The 13,618-nt window shown below is 30.2% G+C and overlaps 1 protein-coding gene across 1 annotated transcript; it reads left to right on the forward strand.

Moving 5' to 3' along the window:
* Positions 1-622: 622 nt before the first annotated feature.
* Positions 623-8,829, forward strand: LOC121132380 (extended synaptotagmin-3). Its single transcript, XM_040727773.2, has 6 exons — positions 623-875; positions 1,999-2,049; positions 2,211-2,471; positions 5,322-5,806; positions 5,863-6,908; positions 7,169-8,829. Exons 1-6 carry the CDS (start codon positions 801-803, stop codon positions 7,411-7,413), a joined length of 2,163 nt encoding a protein of 720 aa, XP_040583707.1. The 5' UTR covers positions 623-800; the 3' UTR covers positions 7,414-8,829.
* The last annotated feature ends 4,789 nt before the right edge of the window (positions 8,830-13,618 follow it).

Consider the following 13,618-nt stretch of genomic DNA (forward strand, 5'->3'; position numbering starts at 1 on the left):
AATAAGATAGAATCAGATTGAATTGTGAGTTAGCTCCTTTTTTCCTTCCATGTCATTTGTATATATTTGTATGAGCTGTTAAAGTTTCAATTTAGTGCATTTACTTTATTAATATGACAAATCCATTTGTATATTCATTTCAGTGTTCCCTGTTTTAAGGGTTGAACTCAGAATAGTAAGAGAACAACTGTTATACACCAATGATTACAAGATAAAATAGGACTTCTTTTTTGGTAAGAGGTTGTGTTGACTCATTATGTTCCGAAATTATTTTTTAGATTCAATATTGAAAAAATCCAAAGTAATTTATAACAAAATTCAATATATCTCAGGCAATAATAAATTAATCCACAAAAGATTGATTTTTCTATAGTATAGAGTTTACTTATTGGTAATATTGACTTTTCAGAGTAAACTAATTCTAAAGTATATGCGGGACATTCATTGACAGAATAAAAATCGATAAATAGACATAGGTATATTATTACCTATTTACTTATGTTTAGTGAGATGAAAATAACTAATAAGGCATAGTTATGAATGCTGGTAGGATAAACGAGTGTTCGAATAGTATAATGCAGGAAGAAGTACGCAAATAATAGAACAAGTGTGAAACTCCAAACAATATAATATTCCCGACACAAAGTTTGAAGCACTGTTCGTTTTTGAGTAATATAATATGAATCCTGGGATTATGTGTTTTTCTTCCTTGTCTTAAATATTCATAGAGGCAATTAATTTTTTTGTATCTATATACAACTATATTGAAACATAGGTGTTCAAATCTATAGAGAATCAAAATGCATAAGGACTCTCATGAAGAGAAAGACAATACAAGCCGTGTTAATGGAACTATTGGATCACAAATATCAAAGGTAGAGTCCTATTCTATTGAATTTGAACATTATAATTTATCCTTTTATTGGAAATACTCATAAAACCCGTGTATTTATGTATCATAGTTTAGTTGTTTGGAGTAAACTAGCAAACTGACGAACCGATCAGTCTGAAAATGGGCAAGTGGCTGCACTCTTAGTCACAAAGTTAAACAAAATTTGCCTATTTTTATATGCATTTTTTTTTTTTTTTACTTTTATATATATGTTCTAATAATGAAACAATTTTTTTATAAGTTAAAAACGAAATATTGGTTAATTATTTTACCTCTAATCAATTCTCATTTCTACATCCTCATAACTATAGGCCAAAATATTTTATATTGAAAAATAAATCGATTAATTTATATGAAAAAAAAAACTGGAGAGATTTTATGCAACTTTTGTTCCTCCTATTGTTTGATATGTGGTCTTTTAGGTCATTAAATTGTACCGAAAAGTTAAATTAAGCTTATTCAGTTATAAATTAGATAGAGCTTAATATATATTGATTTAATCAAATTATTTTTTTATCGGAATAAATTGAAAATCATCCAATAAATAATATATTTAAAAAAATATTGCAAATCAAAACTCACAAAATTAGATTATACTAATTTCCTATTCATATTAATATTGTATGTTTAATAAATCATATATAAAGTAAACAATTGCTAATGATGACTAAAAGAAATCAATCAAATATATCCCACATAATATATATCCTGCTATGCATTGGACATATAAAATCCTCCCAACTGATAGTTATTTTAATGAGTTCATTGTGACAAGTAATTACAGAGGCTCAATTAATCACTCCTACTTTTAATGAGGAACATTACATAAGGATAATTTATTGATTTTTTCGATATATGCAACGTAAAAGCAAACTATAATGTGTGTTTTTTTGTTTTTTTTAATGTAGTATTTCACGAATTATATTAATCCTTTGGGTCCACTGCAAATGGAACTTAAAGAGCAAAAAATCATAGTCATAATAAAAGAATAATAAATTGATAGGGTATCTTTTTTAGTGGAATTGTGTTGAAGGTTTTTACAAAATCTGCATTTCTTTGAAATTCAAAACTTTATGAATTATTCTTATATACCTACTTATTTACAGAATTACAGCTTAGAAGAATTCCTTAAGGAAACAGATCATTCGACATCAGAGGTAAGATTAATTATGGAAGTCATTTTTATATGTATACAAACATGTATAGAATGAATCATAGATCTTCAGGAAAGAAACATTTGTTTTATAATGTTCTAAACACTTGTTTCATAAAGAATTCCATCGTAGTAGCATCATTAATCTGATGTTTTTTTCGCAAGGATCATGAGAGTGAAAAGGCAGAAGAGGTTCCTGTTAGTCTTCATGGACAAGATAAAGAGAAAAATCAAGAATCAAACTTGGCTTTTGACTCAAATTGTCATATCGATTCCATTGGAAAGTATACACATTTAATTAAGTTTGGATTATCGTGTGTACTCAGTTATTTTATTGGATTTTTTGAATGGAGCATTCTTTGGATCATACTTGCTTTAACTATTTTCACCATTTATTTACATAAAAAGCACAAGAAAAAGCTTAAGGTAAGAAAACAAAATGACGGGCGAATAGAAATCATTCATTCATCATTGATCTTTTTTGAAATGTTGGATTCATTAACTTATAAATTGACTTTCAAAAGTTGATTTTTATCTCTAAACCTCATAAAATGTTTTGAGTTTTGTAGCCAGCGCCGGACTTAGGGCACTGCAGCTGCACTGGGCTCCGCATTTTACTTCTTGAAAACAATTATTTCCTTTAAAAAAATGGGTGTTGAAATAAATGAGAAATTTATTTTTCTAAAAAAAAGATCACTTGAAATATTTAAATTAAACTTAAACTGAAATGTTTCAATTGAATTTAGATTGAAATCTCTAAAAAAGACATTGATTGTATTTTCCCAAAAAATAAGATTCAAAATAAAACTCCTGGTTATCTCTACTCGTCTTGCAAAGGGGCTCATAATATTTAATACCAGTGTTGTTCTAATCAATTGTATTTTCTTAGGAAGTCCTTCTAATACATATTTGAGGAGATATACTAGATATATACTACATTTTTCTAATGAATTCCACAATCTCAAAATTACTAAAAAAATATCAACTCATTAGCAGCTTAGCTCTCATGACGTTTCATTAGATAAGCTACAAGCAGCTGTGACGAGGGGGGAAAAGGAAGTAAACAAATACATAGGTTGGAATTACTCCGATATCGATCCTTAATTCTACTCATGAGTCATACAAGGACTTACAATTATAACCTCACAACAAATCCTCATGGTTACTACCTCCTTTTATGAGCCACGCAAATGTGAATCAGATTTTGAATATAACTGAATGTAATAGAAACGTTCACTCTTCAAGAGTTAAATAATAAAGACAACTGATTAGGAAAATAAAATTCCCAAAAAACTGGCGAGCTAAAAATATAACCGATTTTCATTACTAACTACTACGTACCGATGCATAAAAGGATTAATACAATATAATATCGCAGGAGATCAATTTAGCTCTCATTTGCCTTCATACAACCTGAAAAAATTTATGAGTTGCCATGTTTATTTTATAGACAAATAATTATTTATAAATTCCAATATTTTAGAAAATACTTCATAATTATTTACTTTGTGTTTTTTTTTTCCTTTTCTTTATCTTTCGACTCGAGCCGATACATAAAAAAACACTTTAAAAAAGTTTATAATTTAACAACAAATGAAGTTCTCTAAAACTTTTTTTTTTAAGAAAAGATAATAAATATAAAAAGTATACAATTATTTGGGATCTCTACTTCACAACAAGATATCGAAATTACTATATTGTTTGCATTTCTACTTCAAGTTAGTTCTACATTAATCAAAGAGTATAAAAATCTATTGTGAACTTGTCAACTACATCCTCTATGCATAATTTGAGTACCTTATTATTATTTTGATAATTATGAAGTTTTCGATATTAACAACCAATATGGTATACAAAATAGGCAGAAGACACAATAAATCATTAGTTTTACAAAATAATTATAAGCAGAGGGTGTCCTCCGTGTTGCAGGACTGAATAGAGGGGAATAGAAACAAAGAATTAAGGTAGAGGAAAAAAGACAGAAGAGAGGTGTGGAAAGAGCAAAAGGGGTCCGCAGGGGGTGGGGTGGAAGGGCTGCTTCCCCTTCCCCCAAATTTAGATTTTTTGCTTTTTACTAGATTTTTTTTTGGTAAGCCAAAAAAAAATCACCCAAAATGGGTGTAAAAATGTTTTCCAAAAATTTAATATTTTGTCAACAGCTCCGGATTTCTAAATTTTTTCCCTAAAAATTTAATTTTTGGAAAAATAGGTGTGAATTTTTGAAATTTTTTGTGAACAAATGTGGATTTTAGAAATTTTTTTTGTAAAGAGCTGTAGATTTTAAAAAAAAAACAATTTTTGGTGAATAGCTATGAATTTTTGAAAAAAATCAACAAAATTGAATTTTGGATTTTTTTTTTTAAAAATTCCAAAAACTAACCCCAAAAAAAAAAAAAAAAAGAAAAAAAATTGCTTATATTTTTATATCAAAATTGTGACATATGAAGTTCTCTAAAAATTTTTTTTTTAATCAAAATATAATAAATATGAAAAGTATGCAATTATTTGGGATCTCTACTTCACAACAAGATATCGGCTTTAATATTTTTCGTTGATATACAAACATGCTTGAACCCGATTACATTTTCTCCATTCATTCTTTTACAAAAAGAAAACCACGTGATCAATTTTTGTCACCTTATGAATCCATTGAGATTATGTAGTAAGATATAGAGTATTTCTTGAAAGTCTCAGTTCCCCAAGTGGACCAAAAACTTTTCATGTAGTCAATAAAATTTTTCAAAAATTAATTATGTGGCTATCGTTTTGACACTTAGTTTTACCTTTGTTTTTTGTTTGCAACCTGAGACCCTCAAAAGCTTTTTATTTTAACCTTTGTCTATACCAATAGTGTCGTCACTAATGGGTATTGCCGGTTTTAAGGTGGCCATTTAAGCCACTTAACCCTAAATCCTGGCTTTTAACGTAAAAAAGTAAGGGCTGCACATAGGACAGAAGCCTTCCTACTGCCCTGAAAGAGCCACGATTTTGTCTTTGCCTCCGTCCTCCTACACGATAAAATCAGCCCTGCTAATGGTCCTTTGGCAAAAAGGTTGCACACACCTCCTTTAAGTACACTTTGTAGAATCATTTGATGCTTAATGCATATAAAATCAAGAGATGTTATAGATCAAGTCAAAAATTCATACCCTATAAATCAATAATCTAATTTTCTTTTATTTTGATATATGAAATTATAATTTATTGTTGAAATTTTTATTTGAGGTACACAGAAGATAATATAATAATATGAGGTTGTATTTAATTTATTTTCAGACATTTTTTGCATATGACATTGCAACTCGCGGAGAGGAAAAAGCTCTTCAATGCCGTTTCTCTGAGCTTCCATCATGGGTACAATTCTCGGATATTAATCGTGTTGAATGGATCAACACTGTCATTTCCGTCATTTGGCCACATGTTTCCTACTTTATGGACTACTTTCTCCGCCATTCTGTAGAGCCTCTGGCAAGAGAAGCTTTGGAGCAGTATAAGCTATGGGATTTTAAATTTCAGCAAATAGATTTTGGTAAAATACCTCCAAGGATTTGTGGAGTTAAAGTGCATGGAGAGCCAGGTTCTTCGGAAATTATAATCGATGTGGACTTTGAGTATAATGGGGACATTGATGTTTCAATATCTGTTCTCAAAATATCCTCATCTGTGGCTGATGTTCAGATACAAGGAAGATTACGGATTGTTCTTAAGCCTATCATTGAGGATATCCCTTTCATAGCCGGGATTCAAATATTTTTTCTGACGTAATATATATGCATTAGTGTATATTCTAGTTTGGTTACAAATTATTTTATTTTAGGTCACCGGAAATTGACTTTGATCTAGGAGGAGCTGCTAGTATTCTAGATCTTCCTGGTTTAAACACAGTCATTAAGCAATCCTTAAATGACTATATCGAAAGATACGCCGTACTTCCAAACAAGATCAGTATATTGTTATCTGATAAAATATCTCCAGTTGAATTAAAGATGCCTCAGCCTGTTGGCATTGTAACAGTGGATGTTATTGAGGCTAAAAATCTTCCGAGTAATCTGGATTTACTCTCTTCCATAGATCCGTATGTCATAATTCGCCATGGATCATTTGAACTTCAAACAACTGTTAAGTCCGGGAGTAATCCAATTTGGAATGAAACACTTTATTTCCCCATTGAAGTACCTGAGTCCCAAGATCTAAATGTAACAGTTTTTGATAGTGATATGGGCTCGTCTGACGACTTCAGTGGATCTACTAAAGTGAATATCCAATCTATAGTTAAAAATGGGAAAATTGATGAATGGATTCCGTTAAATAATGTTCCAAGTGGATCTATACATTTAAAACTTTCATGGTCACAAGTCAGGTTAGAGCCTCTTCCAGACAATGAAATACTTAATCACTCAGCATTGTTGTGTATCTTCTTGGATTCGGCATCAGTGGGGCCACGTTACTCTTCCCGGCCTATTATTCGAGTAAGCATCAAAGCAGGCGAATTTTCTAGAGAAACTCAAAATATCTTCCATGGAGAAAAAAATCCCGAATTTCATGAAGGTTTTGTATTCGTTATAGATCATTTCAATGAAACTTCAGTTGTCAAGTTTACAATATTCGATGATCGAAGAGAAGTTAGTGTATCGAACGGATCATTTTCCATATCAAGCGTGGCCACGTTTAGTCGAAAAAATTTCAAAATAGCAAACTATAAATTAAATGATAGTGAATCTTCAGTTTCATTTGCCGCCCAAGTTCAATTACTGGATAAGACTAATAATAGTAAATTTTCTGAGTCTGTTCAAGCTCTTCTATCCTCTGGATCAAAACGTTTAGTCAAAGGACTGGGAAGCAGTGCAACTGGGGCTGCTCGTGGTAAAGATTTAAATAATGCACCATTAACTGATTGATATAAAATAATCTTGATCCATTTAAGATCACACTTAGGAAATTTGTTTAGTCAGGGCCTACATACATTTGTGTTTGTCGTTGATGCATGTCTTTTCTGTACGTCCCTTCCTGCACTAAAATGAGGAATATTTTAGACCTTTGCACCAAAGAAACGTTTAGTCCGTTTCATATTTTTCATATTGTTTATTGTCTTACTATCATAATATTACAAACCACTTTTATAGATGTCTCTGGCTACGCAAAGAATGTAAAATCTGTCACAGGAACTGCAATAAAAAATCTTGGAACTGCAGCATCAAATAAAACAAAAAATTTGTCATCAACATTGAGAAGAAAGGAAGACATTACAGATGGCGGTGAGTCGGTTTCTTTATTCAAAAAGGAAGAAGAACCTTCTCCAGACAATAACTCGACGTCTTGTACACAAAAGAGTTTAAAGGATCATTTGAAATCTTTTATTAGGTTATAAATATTTTTGAATAATTAAAATCACTCATATTTCAATATTTATTAACAAATAATTAATTTTAATCAATAATGATAAACATCAGAAGAATTAATGATAGATCCACTCCTTATTCCATTCATTTAATTGGCATAAATGTCGATATATCCTCGCAGAGCAACAAAAATTTCAAACAAAAATTTCATGTAAAGTAGGAAAAATATGGCTGGCACCTTTCCCTTTTTTTCCATATAACTGACGCCTCTACTCTATACTATAAGGGAAATAAATACCTTGTAGGAATTCTTGACATTTTCCCTCCTACGAGCAAGAAACGTTTCTTGTCATAGACTCATAGTCGCAAAGGAGATTTGAAAAAAAAAATATGGGACAACTTTTTTTTTTAACAAAAAAATGTATTTCAAATAAACTCATACTAGGATATAAAGACAATAAATTTTCAAAAAACTTAAAACTTAACAATTTGTGACATGATATCACAAATTGGTATTAAGATAATATCCTTAATGTAATTATTGATGTTTGAAGATGGAGATCGATGGAAAGAAACAAGGCACTAATAAACAAATTATGAGATTGTATTAATTATTAAAACTTTGGAATTCTTCATTCAATTTCTTAGATGTTGAGAATTTTAGTTAAAAACTAAACGTTGTCCTTTTTCTACAAAGTTTTTATGAAAATAACTTCATTTTTGCTTTAAATTAATTATACTAATTTATTCAATACCAATTTGGAATAAGGATATATATTGTTTTTTGTTTTACTTTTGAAAGTTTTTTTATACAATCGTTTGATTAGGATATAAAATACATTTATTTTCTATAAAAAATATTTACTTGGTGATTTTTACTTTAGTTGTAATTTAAATATATTTCATATTATTTCAGACATTAAAATTTAAAAAAAAAATTGATTGCCCCAGTATTGTACGGTTCCCCTAAAAATGGGAGGGCAATTGCCTCTAAATGCCTCCATTTTTCTAAGCTTTTTCAATGCCCATTTCATTATGATTAGGGAATTCTGGATATTTAAGAGTTATAATATGCAAAGCTTTTACAAATAAATTGTCCATTGCAGCAACACGTTATGAACATTATACTTCGATTGGCTTGAATGAATAAGTGTTGATTTAATATTTAGAATAGAATGAGTGAACGTTAATGGAATCTATTTTTTATATTCAGCCAATTTGTATGACAACTTCTTGAAATTAATTTTGTATGTATTTTTTTAATTAACTTTTTATTCAGTTTAATATTTACCATTCCTTCATTCAAAGCGTTCATTAAAAAAATACCAATTTGTTTATAGTTAATTTCTAATGTATATTAAATTTGTAATATAATCCTGTTAAATTTTGTATGAATATCAATTTTCATTTATAATATAATATATTGTGTTCACACATATCCCTAATTCTTTTTAGATATTTGAAAAAGTACACTTGATTTGTATTTCTTAATTGAAGACGTTTACAAAATTTTGATAGGATATCATAGAAGAATAAGGAACCTCCAAAAAGATGATACAACTACCGAGTGGTCCAATAAAATATGAACACTTTGAATTTTAAATTTGAACACGATATAATTTATTAATTAACAATAGAATTTCAACACAATCAATACGATAAATAGATGTGTGTTGGAGCTCTCTAAATCATTAATGCGCCTTAGCGGCAATGATGGCTTCCAGGCAGCGGGGGAAGACCTGGCAACCGCTGTGGATATAGTCCTCTGTCATGGACTCCCACTGTTGGCTGACAGTAGCTTTGAGGCCCTTGCTGTTTGGATGACAGACACTGCAGGCCTTTTGCTTGACATGCACACACAAAAGGTGCAGTTGAAGGTGTTAGACTAAAGTGATGTAGGAGGCTAAAAGTGCCATTAAAAAGTTCCAAAAACTGAAAAGATATAGTTGTAACGGAGGAGATGGGATTTTTTTTTCTGGTGTCAAAGGGGTCCACGCTCACAAGGCTCTTTCGACCCACATTTTTGATAGCTCTCCGGAAAGTCTGGTCTGAAATCCCGAGATCTCTTTCATGGCCTTGAGGGGATTGATCTGGGCTGTTTTCTTTGACTACTCTAGGTCGAGTTTGGGCTTTTTGACAGAGTTTTCTTCCTGTCCAAGGTTTCAGACTTGCTGATGGCGTAGACGGAGGTACTGGATACGCCCAACTGCTTGTTATGTGCGAATAGAAATTCGTTGATCACATTCCAATTTTATTTTCTCGACTTGTATGTAAGCTACAGAGATCAGCTTTTTTCTTTTTTCGTAATTAATAAGTTTTCATATTTTAATGAACCACCCTGTACCATGCAATAACGACAATTTACAGATAATGATTTACATACGCTCCAGCAAAAAAAGAGCAAAAAAATTCAGGTCAAAAACAAGATAATTTGTTCATATATGTAGTATAGTACGAATCCAAAGGATACTTTTCATTTATCATAGAACATCGTTTTGATTCACAAATTAAGGTAATCATCCTTAAAAATGTAGTAATTTATGTTACATTAAAAGCCATGTATCAACAATCAAGGATATCATTAGGTCTAGTATTAATTCAGTACTCAATTAAGTTATGCTTGGCTTGGGGTGGGTAGATTGTTTCTCACTTGTTGAAAATGTATTTACTAAGAGACATGAAAAAGACCAAATATTTAATTTTAGAGGTTGATTTATGTATCAAGATTTTTTTAAGGTATGTCTAGCCTTGGTTTCGATTGATTAGCCTTGACCAATAATCCGAAAAATCGATTGGTTTGTTATGTGCAGTATAGGAATAGTAACAAAATTAATTGTTGTAGCCATTTTAATAGGAAGAAAAAAGTTTCCTTTTCTTAATTTTGTAGGCTAATATATAGGCTTACATGGTTTATTTTATCGGTTATTAATTCCACTCTGTTTTATGGGACATTGAATTCCCCTTTTGATCGTTGCAATAATATCGAAAAAGAATAAAAATAATTGAATGTATGTGCATTTGTTTAAGTTTCCTGTATATATGCTAACAAAAAAAAACATAAAAAACCATGGATTCTCAAGGTAGTAGGAAATGACACATCTTGTAGACAGATGATATAGACGATGTTCTATTAGAAGAAATGTAAATCTTAAGCACTGAGGGTTTGTAAAAAAAATGACAATTTGAAGAATTTTAGGGAGGATAGTAACTTAACTGTGATGACGTATTATTAGATAGGGTACAAGCAACTATGAGAAAGATATGACGTCATCTTGCGTGGGGAAAAAGATATTACTACTCAAGCAAACAAGTGTTTCGCTACTTTTTGTTAAGCTTTCGTCTTGACCACAATATTATACATTAGTTGTACACATATAATTAGTGATGTAAATCGTGTGTAATTTTTAGCTCTTACGTTTTAGGAATTGTTAATCTGAAGAATAATCTTTTCCAGTAGCTGTTCTCATTATTATTTTACTCTGGAGTAGTGAATTTCCTTTCCTAATACATTCAATAATATTCCAAACTTCATTAAACCTTCGTGTGTGATCATAAAAGACGGAGAGTAACCTTGAGGATTTGTTACATAGTTATAATTGTATGTCCTTGATGGACTCAGAGAAAAATTGAGGATCGACATTTGAGTAATTCTTGCCAATTTCGTTGTCTTTTTCCTTCTCCTCCTCTTTCCTCGTCACAGTTGATTGTAACTCATCTAATTAAACGTTATGAAAGCTAAACTACTCTTTTCCAAAACATTCTTCAAATGGTCAGTGTTACCATGTTGATTTTTTTTTTAACATACCCAAAATACATAAGATTTTCATTACTACAGATAATATATTCATACTTATTCAGTCAGTCTTGATGATTTTATAGTTTTCCTAAATGTAAATAACCATTATTAATGTAAAGTGCATATTTATGCTAGCGAAATTAATATATAAAGAGTATTTTTTTACTTTAATGATAGAGTTTTGCAATGCCTTTAAGGTTGATTTTTGTACATAAAGCATTTCGTTTAATATAAATGAAATAGTTTTATATTTAAAAAAAAAAGTATTACGTTTGATCAAATATTTTAAGTTAAATATATTTAAAAGGTCTTTAAACCTATTATGTAAGTAGATACTTTCTTAAATTGTAATACATATAAATTTGAAAGATTTACAATGATTATATCATATTTCCCAAAAATAATTCACTTTTTAACTTTTTAAGTATATATTAATTATCCTATCAACTGAATGTTTTAAAACTAGGGATGTATTGTTCTCAAAATGTTAACATTCACCCTGATTCCTTGCTAACTCTTTTGGATGGATCCAATTTGAACAAAATAAATTATATTATAAATTATTGTTTTCCAAATTACGTCATCATCAATAAATCTTTACTTTTCCAAATTATTAACTTTTTTATTTTCAAAAAATTCCATGTTATTTCATAGAGGAATATATCGTGTTTTGAATCAAAAGTACCGCAACTAACAGCTTAGAGGTTATTAAACATTCATTATTTATTTTCATATAAGAATAATAAATATTTTAAAGTTCATATTTAATTAAGCCTCAGCTACTTACCTTGAATTCCTAGCACAAGCACTTTCGTGGTGTGTTTAGCCATCCCAGTATTGAAATGGGTATTTTATCGATGTAAAATATTATTAACTGTTACATATGATACCTAATATCAGCATCATTGAAAAAATTAAATAATTATTTACCTTCATATATTATAGTTGTGAATTCATAATTTAAAATAGAAGCTTGAAAAAAGAGTTTTAATTTTTTTATAATGTAACAGATATATGAATAAATTAATTGTCAAAGAAGACAATGTTCATGAAGAATTCCCTTTTCATCGTTAGGATAGATAAATACAGGGCTGATCTAGTGGTAGGTATTTCATTTTTTTCAATTTTACAAGAGTAAAATTTAAACAAGAGGTTTTGTGAGAACATTTATTTAACAAAATAATCTGACAATAGTGTTCGACACAACTATTATTCAATATGTGAGCCCTCAGCTCTAATAATTCCCTCAATACGAGGCCTAAATCCCTTGCAGACCTTAACTATGTAGTCAAACTCGAGCTTGGTCCACTCCTTCTCGATGGAAACATTTAGAGTCTGAACACTCCTGTGAAGAGTAGCACACACTCTCTCCTCCAAACACACTTAGATAGAATAGTCGAAGGGGTTTACGTTTGGAGAGGAAGGCAGTCACATGTCCAGATCCCAAAAGTCAGGAAAGTTGTTCCTCAGGAAGGCCTGAGTCTTGGTGACATGATGACACGTAGATCTGCCTTGAGTGAAAACAAAGTGGTCCCCTAACATTTCTCTGGTCCAAAGTAGCACTTTCTTATCCAAAAGTTTGACGGAAGCATCTGAATTGAGCTGCTCCTTCCTCTTCATAAAAATGGGAGGACACACTTCGGTTTTGTTGTCTACAATGCACAAGATCATGGTTCCGACTGGATGTTTTTTAAAGATATGTCTCACTGAAGCTGAGATATTGTATGTTTGTTCGGCCTAGAGGGGCATGCCGCGTGAGAGAAGATTCAAAATTTCACTCCTTTGTTGTTCTATTTCACTCGTTTTCGTTTATATTTTCTTTTCTTGTTTTTAATTGATTTGAAACTTTATAAAAGGAATTTTGAGTCAAAAACATGTCTTGAACGAGGTTAAAGACATTCGACGAATAAATTTACAATTTATTAAAATGTATATTAAGTATACAGCTAGATAAGATCAACCTTGTAATAGAAACTAGGGATAAACTGATGCATCATAATCGGCATAAATCGTCATTTTTTAAAGTATATGTAGAATATGCTTAATAATGCTTACTTATTTATATACATTATTAAGTTAGAAAAATTATAATTTCATTATTTCAAATGGTCAATCAATAAAAGGAAGCAAGCATCGTAGTATAGACTAACCTAACTTTAAGACTAAGGGCTTCGGATAAAATTATTTTGTCTTTAATTTTTATTTTCACGTATAATAAGTGCAATAATAATTAAAGACCTGTATAAAAAAAAATCAGGTTCATTCATGGAAACTGAAAGTCTACTCAGTAGTATGAGTAATATATAGGAGCTAACCGGAAATAAATTTACTCCTGGGCACGGAAATAAAATAACTTTTTATATAGTTTTAATTTATTTACAACTAATCATAATCTTAATTATGATTGATATATTTATGTATTTTCTTCTCAAGTATAG

This window comes from Lepeophtheirus salmonis, chromosome 2 (assembly GCF_016086655.4).
Source record: "Lepeophtheirus salmonis chromosome 2, UVic_Lsal_1.4, whole genome shotgun sequence".
NCBI lineage: Eukaryota > Metazoa > Arthropoda > Copepoda > Siphonostomatoida > Caligidae > Lepeophtheirus > Lepeophtheirus salmonis.